The 27,429-nt window shown below is 34.8% G+C and overlaps 1 protein-coding gene across 2 annotated transcripts in view; it reads right to left on the bottom strand.

The window, feature by feature from the left end:
* LOC118188864 (uncharacterized) overlaps positions 1–27,429 on the bottom strand; it is a 695,340-nt gene that overhangs the window by 296,207 nt on the left and 371,704 nt on the right. For both annotated transcript variants that reach the window (XM_085810627.1, XM_085810628.1), the window contains 2 exons: positions 23,266–23,382; positions 22,175–22,345 (listed from right to left, as the gene is read on the bottom strand). In XM_085810627.1, coding sequence (XP_085666753.1) covers positions 22,175–22,345; positions 23,266–23,382 — 288 coding nt within the window. The remainder of the gene's footprint in view (positions 1–22,174; positions 22,346–23,265; positions 23,383–27,429) is intronic.

Genomic DNA, 27,429 nt, shown 5'->3' with positions numbered 1-27,429 from the left:
AAAACTTATCCCCAAGGTTGATAAGATGGGCACTCAAGCTACAAGAATATAATCTGGTAATCAAGCATACCCCCGGAAAGAAAATATCGTAGCAGATGCCCTATCCAGAATAAAAATAGATGAAGAAGGTAATACTGTAAAGGTGGCAATGCTCACAGCATGTACAATAAATTCCCCAGAAACTGTAATAACCAAACTGGGTAAGGATCCTGAGTTTGGAAACATTTATGAGTATTTAAAGGATCCTGAAACTTTTAGCCACCAAGATATTGTGGCGATAAGAAATAAGGCGGCCCATTACGAACTAATAGATGGTCTATTATTTTATACAAAAACTACAAATTCCAACAACGAATTTCGACCTGTTATCCCAGCTAGTCTTAGATTAAATATCCTGCAGGAGTTACATGACAGCCCTTTAGCTTCTCATGCTGGTATTGGTATTCGAAAAACTATCCAACGCCTACGCGAGGCAGTCTATTTTCCTGAATTGCAAAAGTTAACAAGGGCGTATGTCCAGTCCTGCCCAACATGTCAAGCAGTTAATTATATTAATTTCCGCCCGGCCGGGTTTCTAAATAGTATTAAATCCGATTTTCCAAATGAAATAATTGGCATCGATTTATTGGGCCCTTTCCCAAAAATTCAGTTAAATAAATGTCGGTATCTCCTTGTTATGGTTGATCATTTTAGTAAGTGGACCGAAATTGTTCCCTTAAAACGAGCCTCCGCGAAATTAGTTACTGATTCCATTTTAAATAAATATATTTTAAAATACGGGGCGCCCCTAAAAGTTATATCGGATAATGGTCCTCAATTTGTAAGTAATATATTTGAAGACATGTGCCAAAAACTGGGCATACGTCATTTAAAAATGGTTCCGTATCGGCCGCAATCAAATATAGCGGAACGGGTCAATAGAAATATAGTGAAAATTATCCGTAGTTATGTTAAAATTTGTCATAAAAGCTGGGATAACTATGTCAATGAATTTGCTTTCGCCCTTAGGACCGCAAAACATGATACAACGGGCAATACTCCTGCTGAGTTATTTTTAGGCAGAAAGATTATAACGCCGTTAGGTAAATTATTTTGTTCAACAAAGAGCCCCAGAATTTAAAATGGGTGATATAGAAAAATTAATTAAAGAAGCGAAAAAGGACACTGAAGTAGCACAGAGAAAACAAAAGCTCTATTATGATATGAAACGACGAGGAGTAACTTATAAAGTAGGAGATGAAGTATTAAAAATTAAGCATTCACTTTCTTCAGGAACAGAAGATAAAACCGCCAAATTTTTTCCACGATTTGAAGGACCATATGTCATAGAAAAAATAACTCACGCTGTAGTGGTGTTAAAAGCCAGGAATGGTGAAACATGCTCCGCAAACATTGATCAAATAAAACCATACTATGACCGTAATAAAATGCAAATATTTACAGATCTTTTGCAAGATCCGGCACGGCAGGTACAAGCTCCAGAGGTGGAACAACGTCAAGCACAAGGACAAGCCATTAGGAGGCAGGAGCAATTGAAAAGAAAATTTTCCCGTTGGAAAATTAAAGGTAACAAGAAAAAGAAGCCGTTCCACCGACCACAAAAGAGAGCGCACGACCACCCCCAGAATGAAGAAGGGAGAAGTACGACGAATGCAAAGAGAGCCAGGAGAAATAATGGCAACTATAACCCGGCTCCCAAACGGAAGATCTACTCATCGGACAGGACTCTCCGCAGCAAATGTCGCCGAACTGCGGAAGGGCCACCAGCGGCGGAGGAAAAGATACAAGGAAAATTTGAACGGCCAGCAACGAGGTCCAAGCAGGAACGAGAGAGAAGTGTCCCGGTTCCGCCAAGACCAGCGGCCATCAAACGGCCAGGACCACAGGCAGAGGCGAAAAAGAAGGTATTCAAGGGTGACCGAACTGGAGGGAAAAGAAAGCTTCTAGAGGAAGGCATTGAAGGGCGAGCCCGCACAAGAAGGAGGATAAATCAAACTAGAATCTTTCTTACCTTCCAGGACTGGGCTGAGAAAAGAATGTCCGAATATCACAAAGATAAGTAAAATTTTATGTTACTTTGCAAACTTAAGTTAATCTTTCATTCTTACTGCAAGTGGCAGATATCAAGACGTTTTACCTCATGTGAGGTCTACCTTTATCGCCAAAAAGGCGAGAAATGAGTTGTTACGTATTTTGGTATTATGTTTTTCAATTACTCGCGAGTAAAACTAAAGTTGATGTATAATAGGAATGTGTAAATACTTGAATATTGTAAAAGTTATTGTATAAATTTTATTTAAAACATTCTGGCAAGAAAGAAGTTTTAGTCTGAAAGACTTTTGAAATGTAGTATTTCAATGTAGAAGAATTGGCTCTTGCTTGGAAAAGAATAGAAGTTAACAATGTACTACTAATGTAGGTTTTAAAATGCGTAAAATTAACGGCATGTTAATATGTTCTTATATACAAGTGAACTGTTATTTTAAATGTTAAGAAATACTGTGATATGGTAAAAGTGAAAGTAATGCCAAAAATTTTAAACTTATTCGTGTGACTGAAAAAAAAAAAAAAAAAAAGAGAGAGAGAGAAAAGTATTGTGAATATGTGTTAAAGGTTGAATGAATGTAGTTAGGCTCTCTGACGCTACACTTCAGAGTTAGCCACTTTCAGAATAGTACCTCAGGGTTTAGAGATGAAGATAGGGTGTGTTACGAGGTCTTGTTATGTTGAATTTTAACACGTTAGTGTTTTGATTGTAGGAGGCAGTGTTGAACACGTATACATAAACACATTCGTGTTTGGTGTTTTCTTTTACAACACATGTCAGAGAGCACGGTGAGAGATAATTAAAATAAAGTCATGAATGAAATAAGAATGTTAAGAGAAATATAAATATTCATGTTACTTGCCATTTCATTGTGTAACATTTCATTAAACTAGTTTTCCTTCCAGATCTCTGGAAGGAACCAGATTTGAACTAAAAGCTCCTGTTTAGATGCAGTACAGATGAAAAGTGGTTGTCCATGGAGCTGATAATGTAAAAACAAATTTCTTTCTTTTAAATTTCTAGTTTCTAGTGAGAAATGTTTGTAAAAGATTGGCCTCGCGTTAGATTCTAGAGCTAAAAGTTTTCAACAAGGTCGTTTTAGACCTCAGTTTCAAACTAATTAACTCTGGCGGGAAGTATGTAAGGATCTTAAGTTTTACTAACGTTTATTTTTATTTTAAATCTTTACTATCACTTCTTATTTTCTACTTCCGGCCAGAATTAAAAGCTTTAACTTATTTATGCAAATTTGTCTGGCGAACGCCAAGTACTTAAGTTGTGGCTTTTTGCCAAGCGAGAAGAGAGGAAGGAGTTAGTCGAAGCAGGCCGCTTGCCTTAGCAGTTTTACTCGGTTGCTGGTTGCCTTCCAGGCCAGAGGTTTAATCCTCTTGATAATTTTAAACGTATTGTAGTGTTAACAGTTCTCTGTACGACATACGGCTTCCTGTTAATATACGGCCAATCTTCCACGTAGGCCCTTGTTTATTATTCCAAAGTTAAGTTAGAGTTTAGTTAATATTTTTAATATTCTTACGTTCAGACCACAAGTAGTTGGTTCTCTGTATTCCGAAGTACGAAATTATTGTAAAGAGTGAAAAATAGAGGGTTTCGTATACCCTTCCTGTGTATCTTGTCTACTTCCCACATTTATTGAACATAGCTTTAGTAAGCTCCCTGTTCCGAGTCAGGTTCTGGAATGTTCCCCAAGCAAGTAAGGCGGACACTGAACCTGATAAATTCAGTAGATAAACTGGTCATGTTTCAAAATGGCATCTGGGTTCTGCAAAGCTTGGAATATGATTTGACAAAATGCTAAATAAATTTTATTTCATCCCGGTTGCTGTCCACCTGAGTGGCTTACCAGCTTTATGCACTCAAGGAGTTTTTACTCGTAGTCACTAAACGTGTATTATTCATATATCACTCTACATAAGATTATAATTAAAAATATTTTGCTTTCTTAATTTCTTCAATGTTGTAAATATGATTTTAAGAATGTAAGTTGAAAAATTCATTTTACAAATTTAGCTAATAAATACATGTCTTCATGAACAAATCCAAAAGGTCGTGTCACGGAGAAGGCTTATGCATATTTTTTCATACTTTAACCGGTGTTCTTTGATGTTCCAGTATTTCAATTGAACCTTGATTTTACATGCATATGTTTTCTCTACAAATATCACATTTCCAATTTAACTATAAGTATTACTTAATTAACCAGTAATTTGAAAGTATGAAATCGTAGAATGAAACGAGGGACTGACAATAATGACAGGAGAGGTGAATTAAAAATAAATTATTTTAAATTTACAGATCAGTGAAATACAGAAGCCAGTATCTTACGAAGTCTTTTTTTCTCAGTTATAGAACTCGGTGTTATTTAAGGTGTTTTCGATTTTCTCTGCGGGTAATTTTTTTGTGAAGTTACGAGATTTTCTTTCGTATATTGTTTTTTCACAGTCATTAGTATTTTGTTTTTTTGAAACTGCAAATCTGTCGCAACGTCAGCAAAATGTCAAAAAAATTAATTTAATAAAAATTATTAGTTTCCTTTAAAAGTGCAATAACGTGAAAATTTTAAACACGCTTTTTTAGATTTAATTAGTTTTAATTAATCATCAAGATATAATCTGCTCCGACATGACCCTAAAATAATAGTTTAAAATTATAAAATAAATTCTCGAGTGAGAAACCAGAATAACCGTTGGGTAAAACAAAAGCAATAAGAAAAATAAATATTATATAAATTTTGAATCAAAGAAAAAGTAGAACTGCAAAAAAATATTTACAAATCAAAAGCAAATATTTTGAGATAAGGAATCTATTTATAAGAAATTAATCAAACAAGTAAGAATTTAAGATAATAATTAATGCATAAAAATTTCCAAATTGAAGGAAAAGGGAAAAAAGTATACATTATATGTATAATTGTATAATTGAAGGTTTATAGCCTAAAATACAAGAAGAAATATTAATAAAAATAAAACTTTAAAAAAAACAATATGCCTGGAAGTGGGGAAACATAAATATATTTGAATTAATTCAGTTGAATTAGTTTGAATAGAACATGAAAAAGAAAGTAAAACCTGAATGAAGCGAAAAAATCCTTTTATTTATTTGTAGGTATTTCTATTTATATTATTAAATAGGTATTTCCATTGTAATCCTCGAGAAATTTGTTTAAAAACAGTCGAGTCGAGCGAAGTTTAATGAAATGAAAACGCAAGAACTGAGTTGAGGTGTAAAAATGGAGCCTGTAAAATTGAAAAACTAAAATTTTGGAAATTATAAACTAAGTATTAAATCTGAGTCTTAATTGGGTTTAATTGTGTGATATTAAATTTAATTAAAAATTAATTTTTAAATAGTGTAAAAGCTGAGTAAAAAATTAAAAATTTTATTTTTTTAATAATTAAAATTAATAAAAGTAAATTAATTTTTTATGTGCATGTAAAGTAATTATTATGCATTTGTAAGAAAGTTATAGGGAGCAGAGAAAGTTTTGAAAAGGAATTCATCAAAATTTTGATTTGAGGTATTTTTGCTTTTGTTTTAACAGTTGCTATTTGTCATGCCTCGCGCTCGTTCAAACACGAGGTGGGTTCTTCTGTGTAAACTTACCATAGTGGGAAAATAACAGTTGTCCGCTTTGACATTTTCTTCACTAATTTATTACACAAACTGCACTATGGATACACCATACAACGAGTACACTGTAACATAAACTATATACAATATATATATACAAGGCGCGCAAAGGAAATTAAAACATATTTCTTTTCTCTACGTTCTCACACGGCATGCTCGCCGGTCCAACTCCCAGTGCCCTCTCCGTCCAGTCTTTCTTCCCCCCACCAGCCTGCCTCGACCGGTTTTTCCGGGGTAAGTCACTTCCGTTCTTCGTCTTTCATCAGGGGAAGGAACTTCACACCTCCCCTCTGGTTTGTAAATATTTACGACTGAGTCGAAAAATTTGAAACCCATATTATTTTGGCACTTACCAGGTAGTCCCTCTTTTCCGGGACACAGCACAAGGAATCACAGTAAAATCAGAGAGAAAAAAAAAAAAAAAAAAAAAAAAAAAGGGTCATGCTACAGTTATAAACACTAGCACAAAAAAAAACACTTAAAACACATAAACATAAAAACTGCACATGTCCAAATTTTTACAGCGATACAAACAAAACATTGCAATATCAACTCACTGACACTTCTTTAAGGAATAATTCTTTTACTAATATACCCTAATAACACAATCTTTTCTAGAGTAACCACAATAATATAAATAACAAATGAAAATTACAATATCTATATACTTTTTGCCATACTAGCATTGAACATTATCCTTTCTAGTGTTACAATAATAAACAAACACACACACAAAAAAAAATATGATACCAACATAAGTTTCTTTGTTTTTTTTTTCCAATTTAGTTCAGATTATTGGTCACTTATACATTCGTGAGGGATCCTCGACAATGCGTCTGCATCGGAGTTTTTAGCTCCTGGTTTATGCATTACAGTGACTTGGAAGCGGGATAGAGCTAATGCCCATCTCTGTAATCTAGCATTCCGGGGTATCCCTTCGGTTAAGTACTTTAATGGGTTATGGTCTGTATGCAACAAAATTTTATTTCCGTATGTCCAAGTTTCGAACTTGTCGAGAGCCCAAATAATTGCATACGCCTCTCTTTCTATAGTGCTCCATTTAGACTGAGCGCTAGTTAATTTCTGGCTAGCAAATGTTGTCGGTCTAGCTTTCCCATACTCATCTCGTTGAAGTAAACACGCTCCAATACCTATTAGTGAGGCGTCTGTGTTAATTTCAAAAGGTTTCCGTATATCCGGCGTATATAAAGACGATGCCGTGCACAATGCATCCTTTAATTCTTTGAATGCCTTCTCGGCTTCAGACCCCCAAGGTATATCATTAGGTATAGATTTTCTCGTGAGCTCAGTTAACGGCCTAGCTATTTTTGCATAATTCGGAACATACTCTCCATAGTAATTATATAACCCCAAAACTGATCTTAATGCCTTTTTGGTTCTAGGTGGCTTCAAATTTTTAATGACCTGCAATTTCTCTGGATCTGGGCCATGTCTGCCTGAGCCTACTATGTGACCTAAATACTTTACTTCCGACTTGCCAAAAGAGCATTTCTCTAAATTAGCGGTAAAGTTCAATGTCTGTAAAGTACTGAGTACGGCTCTTAAATGTTTAAGATGTTCTTCCCACGTTGACGAATAGACAATTATATCATCGATGAAACTTTCAGCATAATCACTATGTGGTCTAAGAGCTTGATTCATAACTCTTTGGAAAGTTGCGGCAGCACCTGACAAACCGAACGGCATCACTTTCCACTGATACTGACCCTTCGGAGAAACAAAACTCGTCAGATGTCTACTTTCCTTCTCCATAGGGATTTCCCAATACCCCTTAAGAATATCTAGCGTAGACAAATAACGTGCTGCCCCTGCCTTATATCGAAGCTCTTCTGCGTTTTGCATAGGAAATGGGACAATCTGACTTTCCGCATTAAGCCCTCGATAATCACAACATAAACGTACGCTTCCGTCCCGTTTCGCTACACACACAATAGGGTAAGCAATCTCTGCTGTGGAAGGTTCAATTAAACCTCTTTCTAACAAATCAGCAATTTGCTTTTCCACCTGTGGCTTCAACGCCTCAGGTACCTTATAAACATGAGGTTGCTTTCTTTCAACTCCCGTTTTTAACCTGATACTGTGGGATCCTACCTTCGCACATTTAATCTCCCCGTCAAACACTACATGGAAAGATTTGATTAATCTGCTCAACTGATTCCTTTGTGACCTATCTAAATGTTTCCATTCCTCTGAAACACAGATCGTATCTAAAAGTTTGTCTACTTTAGGGTTTCTTTGAATAGGCGCGTGCTGCACCGCCCTAAATTCTGTGTCAGCCTCATAGATTATCCCTACTGCATTTATAGGCTGTATATATTTCCGTAACTTATTTTGATGCAAATGTCTAACAGATTCATCTGGCAATTTTACCAAATATGAATGTGGAGACTTTTTCGCAACTATTTCTCCAGGTCCTGTCCATTTCGAGCAAAGTTTATTTGTTGACGTTGGTATCAGTACTACTACCTCATCTCCTATCTCGAATTCATTTTCCTTAGACCTCAAATTATGATGATGAACATATTTCTGCTGTTTAGCTTCCGAATTTTCTTTAGCGAATTTCTCTGCCTCCTGTAACCTATTTCGAAGAGAAATTAAATATTTAGTAACTGATTCCCCAACTGCTTGTGGTAATACCGTCTCATCTACCCAACTTGATTTAAGTACCGCTAGTGGCCCCACTGGCACCCGACCATACATCAGCAAAAATGGTGAGACTCCGGTAGTTGAATTCGGTATCTCCCTATAAGCCCATAACAAATATGGTAGCTGCTTATCCCAGTTTCTTCTTTGAGTATTTATCGCGTGATGCAACATTGACTTCATTGTTCCTATCCACCTTTCCACTAGCCCGTTTGACTGCGGATACCCTGGTGTAGAAAATTTTGGCGAGGCCCCTAACCTAGTTAAAAATTCTTGTGTTAGCTTAGCCTTAAAGTTCGTTCCGTTATCCAGGGCTATCATTCTCGGAACTCCTGTTCGCATGAAAATATCAATGAAAGCGTCACATGTAGCTTTCGCTGTTAACGCCTGTAGTGGAATTGCCTCCGGCCATCTGCTATGTTGATCAACAACACATAACACATACTTGTGCCCTCTTGAAGATTTCGGCTCAATCGGCCCTAAAACGTCCGCATTAACCACTTGAAATGGAAGTTCTGGCCTCCCTACTGCTGTAATTGGAGCCCTATCCTTCACTTTAACTTTCCTTCGTAGCTGGCATTCCTTGCAAGCTTCGCACCACTTCCGCACCTCCTTTGACAATCCTTCCCACCAAAACGACATTTTAATCCTTTCCGCCGTCTTCTTTGCTGCGAAGTGCCCCCCTTGTAAGCTTTCGTGAGCCAACTTCACAATTTCTTTCCTGCGGCTTTGAGGAACAACTAACTGACTACATCGCTGCCCATTGACACTTCCCGTATGGTACAAAATTCCTGACTCTAGCCAATACACATTCTTGTTCTTACGTGCATCCATGAACGCGCTTTTCAGCGAAATACATTCCGCTTGCTCCTGTCTAAAACGTTGAGTTTGCGATAAGGGTGGGTTATCAGCTGACACTTGCTCACTGCCTCCCACTTCTACTTCCCCCTCATCTTTACTCCTTACCAACGGTGTAGTACGAGCTATTTCCGCTTCACCTTCGACCTCGTGACTGGCTATTTCTGTCGACTTCTTTCCGTCCAAGTTATTCGATACCTGACCAATTCCCAGTACTAGTTTTTCTTCCTTATTTTCTCCCCAATAAATATCTCCTTGTTCCCTGAGAAGTCTAAAATCTCGAGGTGTCACCAGCGCCTCCTCGTTCAAATTATGCACTACTGCTGCATGAACGTTTACATAAGGCTGTACCTCCTCTTCTCCTGACCAGATACTGATAGGTACTGTAACTAATTGGGCTTCTACCTGGGGTCCCACGGCGGGTTGTAACCATACCTTCCCTCCAGACTCCAAATATTTCTGTGGAACTACCGATTTCCGGATTACAGTAACTTCTGCTCCGCTATCAATCACTCCTTTGAATCTAGCGTTGCCTATCTGCAGTTCTATCCTAGGTAATTCCCCACTTGCCCTAGTTAACGGAATTTCTTCTGCATAGTTAGCTAACTTCAACCCTACGCATATTTTATTTAATCCCTTTGCTTCCACCTCATCCGTATCCTCTTTTTCGCTTCCTCTCTTGGGTTTCGCTATCAGGTTTATCGCTGGACAAAAACGCTTTATGTGTCCTTCACCCTGACACTGAAAACATTTTAGAACTTTCTTATTTGCCAGCATCATTCCTTGAGGTTCTAAAGTTTTTACCCCTTTGTACTTCTCCTTTTCAACCCTGTAATCAGAACTGAAATTCCCCTTACTCTTATTTGGTCGTCCTAATTTTGCCCCTTGTCTTATCGGTTCCTGTTTTGGTCCCACTTTATTTACTTCCTGAGCACTCGTATTGTAATTTCTAGGCATTGCTGCAACGTAATTATCCAAATCATTTGCAAGCTCTGACGGAGATAACCAGTTTTCTACCTCTTTTAACAGTATATGCGCCTTAACATTTGCGGGTAATTGATCTTTTACTTGATCGACAATCAATAGTTCTCTTAATTTATCAAAAGTCTTAACTTTTCTGGATTCTAAGTAGAAACCAAGTGCTGCCTCAACCCTCGCTATGTGCTGAGTATACGTTTCCTCATATCTTTTTACACATTTTTCTAAATTCTTTTTATGTTGCAATGGGGTAATCTGGAATTCTTTTAATACTGTATCTTTAATCTTAATATAATTATCCAAATCCCTTTCACCCAGAGTTGAAATCAAACTTTTAACTTTAGTTTTTAAACTCTGCAAAATAATTTTTCCCTTATGTTCTTCAGGAATTTTATAGAGATTAAACATCATTTCCGCATGATGGAAAAAGAACGGCCATTCCTCAGCTTTAGATGGCGGGTCAATCATAACTCCTTTCATTATTTTTAAATGTTTCAAGAAATCATTTCCCTTGCTCTCAGCATCTGAAACCCCTTCATCCTCTGAGCCCGATTTATTTCCTCCTTTATCTATTTTCCTACTCTGAATTTCTAATTCTTTAATTTTTATCTCGTGTTCTCTCTCTAATTGTCTTTCCCGAAATTCCATCTCTTTTAATCGGTCTTTAGCCGCATCTGCCTCTAACTTACACCTTTCTAGCTGCAGCTCCATTTCTTTTAACTTAATTTGAGCCTGCATGTTCTTAATAATTTCATCAGATTCTTCTGACACCCTATTTCTCCTTTTAGGACCCATATTAACTTCTAGTATTTCTTTTTACAGCTTTACCAATACAACACATAAATAACACTTAATTTTACAGGCAAACATACATATTTCACTACTACTGAATACTACCATTATTCATTTAGCAAACATTATCATTAGTGAACACAATCATCAATACCTTTCTCATATTACTATTAACATATATTTCACCATATATTGTTAACACATAAATACCAAAAATTATATTAGCTTTTGAATTAGTACAAAAAAAATAGTTCTGAATACTTTGGCCTTACGCCGTAATACCTTACATATTCTGGAAATGAAACAAACATTTACTTATTGTTCTCAAATCCTTAAACTAATTAATTTTTACTCAACCTATTAACTTTAATGACTAAAACATTTTGCCAAAACACGGCAACAACAAAAATAGATAATTTCTACCTTAATTAGTAACATGAGCACACAATTAAATGTTTCGAAATTTCTGCTGACATATTTTTGAACTATTTTAACATTCATTTAGCATACATTATCTCCTTAATAACGGAATTAATCATAATTCTTATTTGCATATAAAATATACTTTCTAAGTGTCTACTAGCTTTAACGCCTGGCATTCTCATCATGTTATTAACCGACATTAACACAATTTTAATTTTCTCCGTTACTATAGTAATTATAGGGAGGGAGCTCTCTTCAATTATATATTGTGCTTCCCAAGAAATTAAGAGGGACTTACCTTTGATCCCGATAGTAGAAAATGACGAGTTGTGCTCAATTCTGTAGAATTTCCTCATCGCTTTGCATAACACTTCACTTAATAATATCACCACGGTAATACTGATGATCACTTTTACCATCCACTGTTTCAACACTGCACGAACATTTCAATTAATAATATCACCACGGTAATACGGATGATCACTTTTACCATCCACTGTTTCAACACTGCACGAACATTTCAATTAATAATATCACCACGGTAATACTGATGATCACTTTTCACCATCCACTGTTTCAACACTGCACGAACATTTCACTAAATAATATCACCACGGAAATACTGATGATCACTTTTCACACGACGAGGTTTCATACACCCTTTCGTTTATTTGCACGTGTAGGCTTACGCGTGCCACTTTCCGTCTTTCATGACCATCTTTTGTCATCTTCCTTGCTTTCGTGACTTATTTCCTTCATTTAAACCACGTTCACTCAAATCACCTTTTACGATCTTACTTCCTTCGTATTTTTGGTGATTTCATTTTTCCCACTATCCTGTAGCGATGCGCCATTTGTCATGCCTCGCGCTCGTTCAAACACGAGGTGGGTTCTTCTGTGTAAACTTACCATAGTGGGAAAATAACACTTGTCCACTTTGACATTTTCTTCACTAATTTATTTCACAAACTGCACTATTGATATACCATACAACGAATACACTGTAAAATAAACTATATACAATATATATATACAAGGCGCGCAAAAGAAATTAAAACATATTTCCTTTCTCTACGTTCTCACACGGCATGCTCGCCGGTCCAACTCCCAGTGCCCTCTCCGTCCAGTCTTTCTTCCCCCCCCCACCAGCCTGCCTCGACTGGTTTTTCCGGGGTAATTCACTTCCGTTCTTCGTCTTTCACAGGGGAAGGAACTTCACACTTTCCTTCTTTTTCCACTGGCCTTGAGACTTTTTTCCTGGATTGCTATTGAACTGTCGACGTTCGCCGGCTGTTTTTGGATGCTCGGGCTTCCTTGCCCACTGATTCGCTTTGCTTCCGTAGCCGTGTGCTTGACTTTGCTGTGCTCTTGGCTCACCAAATTGGTTTTGTTGTTGATATTGGCGTCTTCTTTCAATGTCCGCCGTTCTTCTACTTTCAAACTGGATTGCCTGCTCAAATAACTTTTCCAGTGTAGTCGGATTCCTTAATTCAATAATGTCTTGCACTTGGGGAAGTAACCTCGGCAAAATCACTTGAATTATCTCAGGATCCGGACGGTTTCCATACAAGAGTTTGAAGACGTGAATTTTTCTTAAAATAAAGGTGGAAAGATTTTCGATTCTTTGCTGATATATACTAAAAAGTTCCGTTTCTAATTTCGCACGATCCCTTACCACAGGGAAGGCTTTTACTAGGGCAGTCTTGAAATTTTCGTAAGTATAGGTGGGACTTCCTGCTTGACCCAAGGGACTTATGCCTGTACATTTGAACCAATTAAGCGCTTGGCCCCTCAAAGCGCTGGTAGCTAAGGTAACTTTCTGGAACTCGTGCACGGGATACATCATGAAGTGGTCATCTAGTTTTTTCAAAAAACTGGTTACCGGTGAGTTTACATTTAATGTTGCTTCTGGTTTCATCGAAGCGCGCATGGTCTGGACGATGTAACCAAATCCTTCCAGGGCGGCAGCTGGCATTTCTGGATTCTGAGCAGTTTCTGCAGGCAGCACAGGTTCTTCTTGAAACTCGGCCATGGTTATTCTTCTTCGTTGGGCGCCACCATCAGGTTCAATGTTCCGCCTTACTTGCTTGGGGAACATTCCAGAACCTGACTCGGAACAAGGAGCTTACTAAAGCTATGTTCAATAAATGTGGGAAGTAGACAAGATACACAGGAAGGGTATACGAAACCCTTTATTTTTCACTCTTTACAATAATTTCCGTACTTCGGAATACAGAGAACCAACTACTTGTGGTCTGAACGTAAGAATATAAAAATATTAACTAAACTCTAACTTAACTTTAGAATAATAAACAAGGGCCTACGTGGAAGATTGGCCGTATATTAACAGGAAGCCGTATGTAGTACAGAGAACTGTTAACACTACAATACGTTTAAAATTATCAAGAGGATTAAATCTCTGGCCTGGAAGGCAACCAGCAACCGAGTAAAACTGCTAAGGCAAGCGGCCTGCTTCGACTAACTCCTTCCTCTCTTCTCGCTTGGCAAAAAGCCACAACTTAAGTACTTGGCGTTCGCCAGACAAATTTGCTTAAATAAGTTAAAGCTTTTAATTCTGGCCGGAAGTAGAAAATAAGAAGTGACAGTAAAAATTTAAAATAAAAATAAACGTTAGTAAAGCTTAAGATCCTTACAAACTAAATTTTGAGATTCCGCATAGTACCGACATTAATTGGGTTCATAACATGGTTAGTGTGTTAAAAATCATTTCTTTCTCTTAAAAAGCATTTGGCACTCTTGTAGAGACAATATGTATTTTTTGAAAGCAGGGGAGATGAAAAATCAGCGATGTCTTTGCCGGGACTCGAACCACGGGCCTCTCGAATACTCGCCGAGTGTGCTAACCCCAACACTACGAAGGAATGCTAAGAAGGCGGGAGAAATACCTTATATATTCCCCCTTTTAAAGGGCGACTGGGTTTTAGGGGACCCACTCGATAAATCTTGGTGGTGAAGAATCATCATTCACCACCTTTTAGTTCGGGCGCCACTGTAGAGAAAGTAAGTATTTGTTGAAAGCAGTCGAGAGGAAAAATGAGCAACGCCTTCACCGGAACTCGAACCACGGGCTTCTCGAATACACGCCGAGCGTGCTGATCACTACACTACGAACGCATGATAAGAAGGCGGGAGAAATACATTATACTTTAAGTAACTCCAGGAAGGCGTACAAGTGTGAACGGATATCTCGCAATTATAGTAACATAGAACTACTTAATATCTTAGTTTAATTATCTATTTCTTTTGAAAATTTCGATGGCTAATTTATATCGAAATTTTGCTCCTGCCATATTAATTGCATGTTCTTCCTCTTGACAGGAAATATGGTCAGTTGAATGCTCAACAGGCATCATTTTTATTCTATTTGATTGCTTTTTTAAATGATTGCGACATTCTTCTTACGAGGTCTTGTAATAAAACGGTTAACGTATCAGCTCAGCACACTGATTGTGTCGAATTCAACTCTTAATGGGAGGCCCACCAGGGGCCAAACGATAAAGTCGCTTAATATCGGTAGTTCGTTCGGGTTACGAATCCCGGCGAACGGGCTGGCTGCATGGGCGTTTTCGTGGTTTTTCTCATATGTAACGTGTATACGAGACAGTTTTCCTCAGAAATTCTCCACGAAGGCATCCCTTCTGTTAGGAAGATAGTTCTCGAGTGTTTTGTAATAATTTAATAAACGAAACCATAATCTAGACGAGAGGTCACAGTTTATTTTTCAAATAATTTTCTTCACCTCTCCCCAGTGGACGAGTTGGTGATCGTTGAATACTGGTAGTTCGACCCAGTTTCATTTCGAACCAAGGCAAAGGGGATGGCTGCATGTTTTGCTTTCTTGGATTTCATGATGAATAGGAACCGGATTACTTTAGAATGTCCTTCAAGGAGGCATCTTTCCCTCTAGGAAGATAGTCTTTATGGTTTTGCCGCATTTAAATAACTTAACCTATCCTAACCTAAACTCCTTACCTCCGACTTTTATGTCTTATTAATATCGTATGCGAATACAGTGTAGAGTACTTAATCATGGTGTAAGTTTCGTTTGAACTTGTAATTTCTTACTTTGCAAGGAAACGTTAATTTTCCCTTTCTCTTCTATACTTCTCTGCACTTTTAAAGTGTCAGCTTATTCTTATGTATAATACATATTTTAAGTATTCAAATCAAAGGTTCTTGCAGTCATTAAAATGTTTACATTTGAAAGACGAATTGATGTTAAAATAAAATTTCCAAGATCAGGAAACTCAGGTTTTCTAATAAGAGTTCTGAACTCATTCTCCTCGAAGTTAGAGAGTCGCTTTACTTTATGCCCAGAGATCCACGCAATAAGAAATGTCTGTCTCTTGAGAAATGTTGCAGTCCTTGGCTTAATAAGTTCATACTGTCTGGAAGAGATTCCACTTTTATCTCGCTCATAAAATGAGATGTTTGTTTGGCTAATTTCAGACTTTTCCTAAAATGCCTGAAAAGACTTTTCGAAATTTTACTTTCGGAATTAGAGTTTGAATTTTACATTCCCACTGAGATTAAATATTTTTCGAAACTCACTTATATAGCTGAGTTTCCTTAAAGATAGTTTAAACTCTACTTTGCAATAAATGAATAATCTCTACATTTTTCTCTTCTTTGAAAATAAGTTTATTTGAATATGCACTTACATATATAAGTCTTAGGATCTAGAATAAGTCTTTAGCTCTAAATAAGTCTTATACTCTAGAAGTTACACCTGTTATATATTAAATAGTTTTAACATTTTTTATTAATTAATACTCTTGAAAATTAAATTTTTGGTTTTGTTAAATAAATTTAATTTCATAGCCTATAAGGTATTTCTTCCGCCTTCTTAGCGTGCCTTCGGGTGTAGTGGTCAGCATGCTGGCGCGTATTCGAGAGGCCCGTGGTTCGATTCCCGGCGAAGGCGTTGCTCATTTTTCATCTTTTCTGCTGCCACAAAAATACCTGATGTCGCTACAAGCATTTTATAGCATTTTATTCTCTCTGTTTTTTGTCTCTTTTCAGGTATTTTAATTCTTCTATCCGAACCAGTATTATCTAACTAAATCATTTATTAATTCATGCAATGAAATTAAATAGCACAATGTTTTTTTTTGTTTTTTGTTTTTTTTTTAAGTTTATGCAATAGAAAAAAAATAAAAACCAGAAGTATTTCATAAGTTTCAAGACAGTTATATATATAAAGCAGTTGCTAAATAACTCAGGGATTTCTGGAAGAATAGTTTCAATAATGTAGGCGAAGTGGCTTTGTGAGCGTAGAACTGAAATTTTTCATTTGGCTCCGTAGACTTAGATCTGAATTGCTTACGTTGTGCGTTCTTTTTCCTTTTTCCTTTTTTTTTTTTTTTTTTTTTTTTTTTTTTTTTCTGTTAAGCTGAAAAATTTCATAGCTAAAGATATAATTATAAAGATTACAAAGTGGTTAACATAAGATAACTTGAAGATAAGAATGAGAGAACTTTACTTGAGAAGTAAAGAGATGCATGTAATTAACATATCCATGTAATCATCTATAAAAAAATTATGAATATTGGACAGAGCCAATAATCGCCAAAACAAGCACAGTCTGTTTTGTAGTTATTCCCATTACTTCCTCAGAATGATGTTACATATAATCCATGACAGGCACTAAAATTGATCAAAATCAGTAACTCTGTTCTCTAATTCCCAGGATTTTTCTACGTAGGATGCAAGGAATTTTCTCATTCCCTCGAGCGTGCTTCCGTGGGGTAAGTGGTGCTACACGCAGCAAATAATAAGAAAATCTGCAGTCAAACCCAGTAAAGGCATAATTGATTCTTCTCAATTCTTGGTTCCCATAATTCTAATAGATTCTTCATAGACGGCAGAAGTAAAATGCAGCTAGTGATAAGTACTTGACATTTGGACTTGTATGACTGGATTTTATCATATTTACGTTTTCATTGTAGAATTATGGCATTCAGAAATAATAACAATTTAAAACTAAATTTGTAAATGAAATTTGAAGAACTTACGCTTTATTTTGATGTACGTATGGATGCATACGACCAAAAATTAAGAATAGTTAGAAGAATTTATAAATTTATGCCATTCTCGTTTTTAAATAAGAAACAATATTTAAAGCCATAACATTTCTCAACGCGTAATTTCCTATAAAGGTAACAGTGATGAAGTCAGTGCAGTCAGATTTATCTGCAGTTTCGAAAGAGACTAACCGTTCAAGCATAAAAATTACCATAAAATTACGATATTTTTACTAAATACTTTCGACGAGTCTAAGTTCTGAGGTCGGAAATTCGTCAGAATACTTGAAGAAATAATGAAATATTAGAATTTATAAACATATTTGCATCTTTTAAATAAAAGTTTCCCTGTTTACATTAGTGTACTCAATATGTATCTAATGTTCCAAAAATACATGACCGGTGAATTCTAAAATAACTTACTGGAAACAAGCTCAGATTACAAGAAGCGAATGCTAAAATTATCATAATGAAATAGGTCCAAAAATCAAAAATTCAATCTGAGATCTAAAAATGTTATCGAATATATGTGCAAAACTTTAGAGGTTATTCAAATTTTCAGATGTGAGATAAAATCAAAGATTACAAGAATATTTTATATTTAAATATATTTTATACCATGCAGTTCAAATGTTTTACTTAGTATCACAAAATAGCTGAAATTTAGCCGCGTTGATTTTAATCAACATAAAATCTACATGCAATCCTTTTGGCTAAGATCATAAGTCTTCCTCCTAATATTCAAGAACTTGAAAATATAAAAACATAATTTGATATATTATGAGAGCATATCTTTTTTTGCCTTTATTGTTAAAATTTAATTCACAATGTTTGTTAAAATTTAATTCACTTATCTCCAAAATGCCTGATTACTTTACCACGGTTTTTATTCTTTTATTAGCCCGCGGAAATTGAAATTCAGACTGAAATTGATTGTCAATACCAGTGGAAAATTGGATATTTTTGTTTCTTTCAATCTTTGATTGATTTTTTTAATAACCGAAAACTAAAACTAGGCTGCAATTGTGAGGAAAAAATAATTCATGAAATATACATATTAATTGAATTAACTGGTATTGCCATTCGTGACATTTTCATTTTTTATTCATTAAGAAAAATCATCCACACATTTGCCTTGTTACTCAAAATTAGAAGAAAATGCAGTTATACGTTTGTGTTGAAAACCATGCAATGCGCTTTTATAAAGTTATTCCCAGTGTCAAAATTAAACCTCTATTCAAGACATGGGTTTAAAAATTATAGAATTCCGATCTTTGCGCCGATAGCTAATAAAACATTTCAATAATTACATCATAATTATATTAAATAATTTTAACGGCAATGTATTATATTTATCATCTTGAAAGTTAATAATGTTTCAAGAAGAAATATTACTTTAAAAATGTTTGCATATTTTAACAAAAATCAGCTCTATTATTATTATATACTGAATTCTAAAGAAACCTTTGTTCTCATTAGCTATGTTTTTAAGCTCTTTCAACAGTAAAATTAACACACCCACTGAAAAGCGCTTCTTGTACCCTAATGTTGCTGCTTTAAATTTGGAATGAATATTCAACATTTTAAATAGTGCTGTAATTAAAGCTGCTTATTTCTGAAACGTTTCGTCTAATCACTGTTCCTCTCGAATACGTATGTATAATTTTGCCTAAGATGTCATTTCTCAAATTACAAATGGTACCCTCTTGCAGCGATTTTAGTTTACCCTCAAAGTTTTATTGTTCTATTTTAACAGTCTGAAAGCACAATAAACTATTAGTAAAACATCAGAAGATTTTCTTAAGAATACTATTAAAGTGCATAGATATAATACCTATATTGTAGTTCTTTAGAGAGATTTAGAGATGTGTTGTATTTGAATTCATGATTAGTTAATTTATAAGATGGAGCAATAATATGTCTGCTTCTGTGAATGAATAACTGGAATTTTTCTTTCAACACAGAAATTAAAATCTGTCTTGATGACAGAAATGTTTGATATAAACATGTTTTCGCGTTTTTAGCTTAACTTCTCCATTATAGTTGAAACAAGTAGGTAAAACTGCTGATCTGGAAAATCCAGGTTATTTTTATCTTTCATGGAAATCTTGCTTCTTTATTTTACAAGTAAGTGAGCTGTTTAATGCATATATTATACGGAGAAAAATTATTCACTCTAATTCTCGCCATAGAAATGTTATAAACATGTGCCACATTCTTAAAAACTTAACGAAAAATAATGGCTAAAGTAAACAAAACTTTTAAGAAGGAAACAGATTCAGAATTTTGAATAAAAATAATTTGTTGATTCTGAAATTAAAAAAATAGATATATTTATTTTATTCATCCTAATCGCTGTCGAATTAGTTGAAACTAAAATGAAGCATCGCTAAACGCAGGAAATCATATAAAGGAAACTGATATGCTTAGTAATGTATACAGGTTTGGTGGGATCACTTAATAAGTTTTATGTGCTAATATCGTTTTTCTTGCACTATTCAAGCTGCTAGGGAAAAGAATTTAAAAGATGCAAAATCATACCTCACGTAAGTGGAAATTTTGGTTCAGCTTTTCACTAGAAATATATACAAATGAAAATCTTATTTTTGCTATCTCTGCGAAAATTATCTGTGGATGATGATTTGTTAATCAAAAGTCGATAACGATTCAAACAATTTTCTTTAAAGAAATGGGGTTCCACACGTGGCTGAATGGTGAGGACCTCTGAATGTTGGCCGTTGAACCTGGATTCGAATTCAGAAAACGGGCTTTCATGGTGAAGTATCATGATTTTACTCATGTGCAACATGAATACGAATCAGTTTTATTTAAAATGGTCCTCCATAAAGGCAATCCTCCATAAGAGCTCTCTTTAGGTAGGGAGCCCAAGCGTGCTTTGTCATATTCAGCTATCTAACATAAACTTAAAACTGAGGTGATTCAGTATCAAAATAGTAATTTTATTCACCTGAAATATTCGATAGCATACGAAAATCCAAACATATATTGCTTCTGTATTAAGAATAAAATTAAAGGATTCAAAAATCCGATTAACAATTTTATCGCAATTTAAAAACCAGTACATTTAAAAGTAACACCTTGTAAGTGAGCTGTTAATACATTCATCACATATATCATATGGAGAGAATTACTTACACTAATTTTCTCCACAGAAATGTGATAAAATGTGTCACATTCTCAAAAGCATGGCGAAAATGAGTGTCTAAAATAAATAAAACTTTAAAAAAGGAAACAGGTCCAGACAACAACGAACAACATGAGCATTAACAAAAATAATTTGTTAATGCTCAGTTTTTAATACTTATTTTATTGATTCTAACAGCTGTCCAATTTGCTGACACACAAGAGAAGCATCGATAAACGCAAGAAATCATAAAAAGAAAACTGATATGCTTAGTATAAATTGCCATGTATACATCTTTAATGAAATAACTAAATAAATTTGATGTGTGAATATCGTATTTATTGCACTATTCAAGCCAGTAAAAAGAAAATTTAAAATATGCAGAAAAATAGCTGATGTTAGAAACGTCTATAGTCTTGACATCATGTTACCACAGCACTAACTAACCTCGCGAACTGGAAAACTTATACTTCTCAACGTAATCATTTTATTCTAATGTAGATATTTTATAATATTTTTCTCAACTATTTTACGAACACGTACATAATTTATGTCATTAGAGAAAGAATTTTTATTCTCTCACAGACTATATACTCTGTAACAGAATAGTCATGGCGTGATTGCTAATTTGCTACTCTAGAGACTTTCTATGGTTTCTAAGTTTCTATGGTTAAAATTGGTATTGCTTATACAATTTAAAAATATGAAGGAATACAGCATATATGTTGCAGGTTTTTTAATGATAATTTAATCACTGTAATTTAAAAAAAATGTCAAAACGAAAAATCTAAGTAATCGTACAGTAGTATCTGTGGATAAGGCTTCCTTATGATATATGTAGGTCTATCTAGATGTCCTTATGTATCTTCCTTATGTAGGTCTATCTAGACACTTTTACCTCAAACTTTATTGCACAAAGCTAATAATGAATAATAAAGAATAATTTTTAGGTTCTGAATATCATAACAACAGCTTTTCATAATTTGATTCAGCGTTCTTATATTTATTTACTTAATAATACCGAACTAAAGTGACAGTACATTCAATTTATTAGTTTCATGCATCTATAAAATAGACTGATTTCTGAAAAATTCTCTAATAAACATAACCGATAGGATGTTGTCGCTTTGCTAATCTTATAATCGATAGAATCTTAAATAAAATCTACGCCAAATACAAGGTGGTTTCTTTGCCTTATTTTATTCAAACGTAATTATATTTGGATATAGAAAATTAACAAACATTTTATAAAAAAATTTTGGTATAATTTAAGGTATTATCAGAAATGGTGTATTCTCGCAAGCAAACAAATGTTGGCCATACTAAATTTCTTACTGCGTGGAAGATTCCCATTAGGAATTACCCTCGTAAAGGACTAAAAAAAGTGAATGGTTTTGATCAAGTAATTTATTTCCTTGCGCTGTATGTAAGTATATATACAGGTGTGTGCGTGCGGTTTGAATGCGTATGCCTTGGTACTCTGTGGTTGTATGTTCATTTTCCTTTGTTTCAACAGAAAAAATTCACAGATATTGTACTTTTAACAATTATCTACTACTGTTTTAAAATTCTTACCATCGGTACCATTAGTGCCCGGTTTTCCTGGTGTACCTGGAATACCAGGAATGCCATCTCTTCCGGGTATACCATCGATGCCATCTCTTCCTGGAACTCCATCCAGTCCGGGTTCGCCTGGTATGCCATCACGACCGTCCAATCCATCTATTCCTGGCTTTCCATATTCACCTAATAGCAATAGTGAAAGTACTTAAAAATCATATTCTCATATTTGAAAGCATTTAATATATATACGTATTCACGTAATATATATACATGTTTACGTATACATATACCTATTGAAGAAATTCATAAATTTACGTAACAAATAAAATTATAACAAGAGCCTGACTGAATTGGTAGTCTTACTCTTCATATATTTCAAATATACTTAAGTAAATTTCTTTGATGCGAAAAGTAAAGAGACAAACAAGCAGAAAATTTTATAATTCTAAAACTATTATGATGCAAAACAATATGGTTAAAAAACAGAAAAAAAAAGCGGAGAAACCATATTATTTCGCAGTTTTAAAAGAGAGTCAATCAAATACCAAGATATGAAATAATGTAACTTGAATGTATCAAGTGAGAAAAGCATTGTAGAACTCTACATTATATGAACCTAGAAATTCAGAATTCTCTTGAACAATGAACATTTTAATGTTTTTCTATTGGCGTAGTCCTTCATAACTATCTAATTAAATGCACATTTTGCAACCTCTACATCATATGCAATTGTATGGTTTAATACCAATTTTTGTATTCGCATCTCTTCTTTGTTGCTTACTTTGTCAGCACGAGTGCATTCCCATGACTTGTAGAGGCATTAGGATATTTTTGGAAGCAAGAAAGATGAAAAATAGCAAACGCCTTCGCCAATTCTTAATGTTAAATTTTTAATAACTATAACTCATAAATACATACAGTGAAAAACCTAGTTTCCTACATATCTAATTTTAGAGGCAACAGATATAATGAAATAATACTTTGCAAAAATATAATTGAAATTAAAAAACACGCAAGTACAGTAAATACATTACTCGTTCCGGATGTCATTATAAATATTATGTATCTGTTAACAAGGAGTTTTTCAAAAATATTTTATTCACCTTTTGGACCAATAGGTCCTGGGATCCCAGGGAATCCTTGTGGACCTCTAGATCCAGGTTCCCCTGGTAATCCTCGATCTCCCCGGTCTCCTTTATCGCCTTTAAATCCAGGAGATCCTGTAAAAAGCAAAACACAAAAAATGTGACATTTTTAAATCTGAATTGAAACATTCATACATCTCATTAATATTCGCCATGTTTGACTTCAGAAATCTAAAAAGCAATTTACTTTCTAACAAAAACTTGAAATTGTATAGGTTATAATTAGGTTAATTAACTAAGATAAAGTAAACTGTTAACCGATCATTTATAAGCTGGTATTGAGTACTTTACTAAATATAGATTTGCTATATTTCGTTTTGCAATTTTTAAAATATACTGTGAATAAACTGTTTGCTTAAAAACCTAATAACGTCACATTATAATTATAAGACAGTAATGATAAAATATAAAAACAGGAAAGAAAATTTTAACATTCCCTCTTTACACAGTCGAAATATGTGAAAATATCATTACAATCGCAAAGGAAAAGTCTCACTAAAATATTTCTCTGAAAATAAATTTCCGGGACTGAAATCAAATACTCGAATAATACATCGAAATTATAGTAAAAATCAAACTGACCGGATTGACCTAATTCAAATACCACTATTGCTTATGTACACTAGTGTGCAAAACTTAAGCAACAAATTCATTTTTCAACATACAACCATGAAAGTTTTGAAAAGAGCTTTTGCGATAAGTTCAGTAAAAAATTAACTCAGTATAAAGGTGATGCATATGCAAATATCAGAACCACGACATCAGAGGTACGTCAAGGCATGCAAAACGCTAGGAGTGAAAGCGTTCATTGCAGGTTTTCCGGTCAAGAAAGGAAGGCATACTTCCAGGCATTCTTCTGCAAGCGAAAGGGAGATTGTACAAGCAGTATGGCTACAGGGACTCCTTTACATGAGGTAGAAGAACTGGCAAGCTTAAAAAGAGATGCGTAGTTTGACGTCTGTCGCACAAAAGTGAGTGCGTGAGTGACGGGAGATATGGGCACCATTCCTCTACCACTGTGGTTAATCGGTTGAGTGCCACATCCACCATTCACCATTGTGTCGCATAAGAATTTGGAACTGATAAAAGTGTTATTTCACGTGCTTGGAAAACCTTCCAAACGACAGGTATAGTTGAAAGAAAGGTTGATGGTCGTCGGCCACGGAAAACAACGGTATGGATGCATAGTCTTACAGGGTAAATGAGATTGAAACGAGACATGGGGCAATATTGCTCAGCAGTTGCTCACGACAACCGGAGTACATGTGTCCTTTTAATGTGGCCAGATAATTCATAAAAGTGGCATATTAACCCGCAGTCCTGAACGCTGAATACCACTGATAGCATCGTTTACAATGATGCAGACAACACAAATACTGGACATTTCATCAATGAAATCACGTCCTCTTTAGCGATGCGAATCGTTTTAGCCAGACAAAGGATTCTCGATGTTAGTTGATACGAAGAGTGGCATGGGGAGGCATAATGGTGAACAGACAGATATTTTCCAGAGAAGTTCAATTCCCGGAGATCGTTACTGTGATGAAGATATCCTTCTCTACGCGCTCATTTTCCAGGGTGCCACTGATCTTGACTTTGTTTTTATGGATGACAATTCACGGCCACATACGATTCATGCTGTTGAAGAGCTTCTGAAAAGTAAAGATATGAAAATAATGGATTGGCCAGTGTGCTACCAGTGTGCTAATGATTTAAATCTCACTGAATGTGACTGGTATACTTAAACATGCTCCTGGTGGCACGATCTCACCTTCCAGGGAGCACTAGAAACTGAAAGAGGTGCTGTTTGAAGAATAAAGCACTTACCTCATGAACTGTTATATAATCTGGTATTGAATATCGACAGAAGGTGCAGCACAATCATTGCAGTTAGGAAAAATCATATTGCTGACTAAGGCTCTTTGGTTTGCTGTTCTTTCTCGCAAAGTCTTTTGTGCCAACGCTGTTCTGCCAATAAAGTCTTTTTATATTTAATCCGTACTATGTGCGTCCAATTTTGTTTTTGCTGTGATACATTCTTCCTCCTTTAAATACTACGCTGTGCCTCTTTTGCATGAATTTCATGCCTCGTAACTGATATTTTGCGGAGTTACAACCCAAATCAGAAAAGTTGCTTAAGTTTTGCACTCTAGGGTAGTAATAGGAAATGGAAAAAGAATCCAGAAATACTTACCATAATTAGTTTTTGAATTTAGTGGCTAATTAACAGACATACTTTATTGATAACTCACTATTCATTCTTAAAATAAAATATGACATATTTCTTTTTCTTAGATATACGAAAAGCACTACTGTTTATAATGTCATATACCCAACAGCATAAAAAGGATTACTATGGATACTGTTGATATAATCAATTTCTAAGAAGGAAACACAAGAATTAAAAATTTCTCCTTAGTGCAGAAGCTTCTTAAATGTCTAATAACTTCTTGGGGATTTAAGATACAATGTGTGTCCCGACAAAAGCGCCTAATTTAATATGCACACCAAAGTACTTCATGTTTTTTAATGAAATACATTTTTGCGTATGTACCAAAGGTAAATGTTCCGATTTAATAATGAAAAATAATGTTCTTCACTGCTGAATTTCCTCTTTCTTTCGCTGTTAATCTTCCTAGCCTTAGATTAGATGTTCAGATTATTTGGGACTTCTGATAACACTGTCACGCACACTAGCGATGTTTTCAACAGACTGGGTGGACCAAGCGTGTGGGATTTAAGTCTGCAGTTGAACCTGAGCCCTCAGATTTCTTTGTCAATGTGTTAACTCTTGTTTTATTAGATGCATTTTCACGTTCAAAGATTGTGCAAAACTTCCTAATGATGTAAACATTGTCCATTCTTGTAATGAGTTTTCACAATCAAAACTTGATGTTTCTTTGCACAAACCTCCACGTCAACTACCACGTCAACCACACAACGTTGCGATGAAGCGGCGAAAAGAACCGAAAGAGATAAAATACCAGTTTTGACAAGTCAAATCAAATTCAACCTTCTTTAATCGGAGCATTTCCCTTATTTAGGCATGTAAAAAAATGTTCTACTTTCTAAAATTAAAGTATTTTAGGGGGCATATTAAATCTGGCGTTTTTGTTGAAACACCTAATAATATTATAATTTCAGGCAATCGAATAATATTTTGAATGGTTAGAAATCAGATGAGTAATCCGAACTGCATAAACCATAGATTAAAATAAATTACATTCAACTTAATTCAAAACTTAAATGTACTTAAACCATCACCTCCGTTTGATGAATATTTAAATTTATATCATTTGAAAAATACTAGTCGTTGCCACATATTCTATTCACATACTATAATAAATCTAGAACGTTGTGTAAGATAAATTAAGCAAAAAAAAAAAAAAAAAAAAAAAAAGAAACAGTTTCTTTCACAGATGATTTATTATTTCTCAATCAATTAATTTAGTACTCAATTCGTGACAAGGCAAAAATACATAAAAACTCAAAATATCTGTATTGAAAATTAGGAAGTAAATCTTACACACTTATTTCGTCGAAAAAATTCCAGAATGGATTAAGCATGATTTAATTCGCAATAATAAATGAAGGCGTTATCTTTGTTGTTGCAAAGCTTAGTCTCTCTAGATTGGCAACGAATCTACTATACTGCTGTTTCAAATGTAAACAAATATGTCCGCCATGTTATTTAAACATTAGTCTTAACTTCACTTAAACAGCTTTTAAATTGTTGATAGTTGTACAAATATTGTTTGCAGATTTACTAAAGGCGTAAAAACCTTAACCAAAAGATAAGAATAACATAATTCAATCATTTTTAAAGCAAAAAATGCATAATTTACAAACATATAAGAGTAAAGAAACTGAGATCACTGAGCCGGGTAACAGAGTGGATATATATATAAATATATTTATATACGTTTGCTGCAACCAAACCCCACCAAAGTCAGTTGGGTGGATTTTAAATATCTTCTTGATAATAATACTCAGCTACGACTAAAATGACCACCACCAATTTAATTGAAGAAGCCACTGATAAATTTAATGCTAAAATCATTGAAGCCATAAATAAAGCTACTTTAAATACTGAGAAAAAAGATTATTCGCTTCCTCATTACA

This window comes from Stegodyphus dumicola, chromosome 2 (assembly GCF_044657685.1).
Source record: "Stegodyphus dumicola isolate Sdum_Otavi_A_Nest chromosome 2, ASM4465768v1".
Taxonomy (NCBI): domain Eukaryota; kingdom Metazoa; phylum Arthropoda; class Arachnida; order Araneae; family Eresidae; genus Stegodyphus; species Stegodyphus dumicola.
Note: the sequence above shows the minus strand (reverse complement) of the source record. Positions and strands in the feature narration are given on the sequence as shown.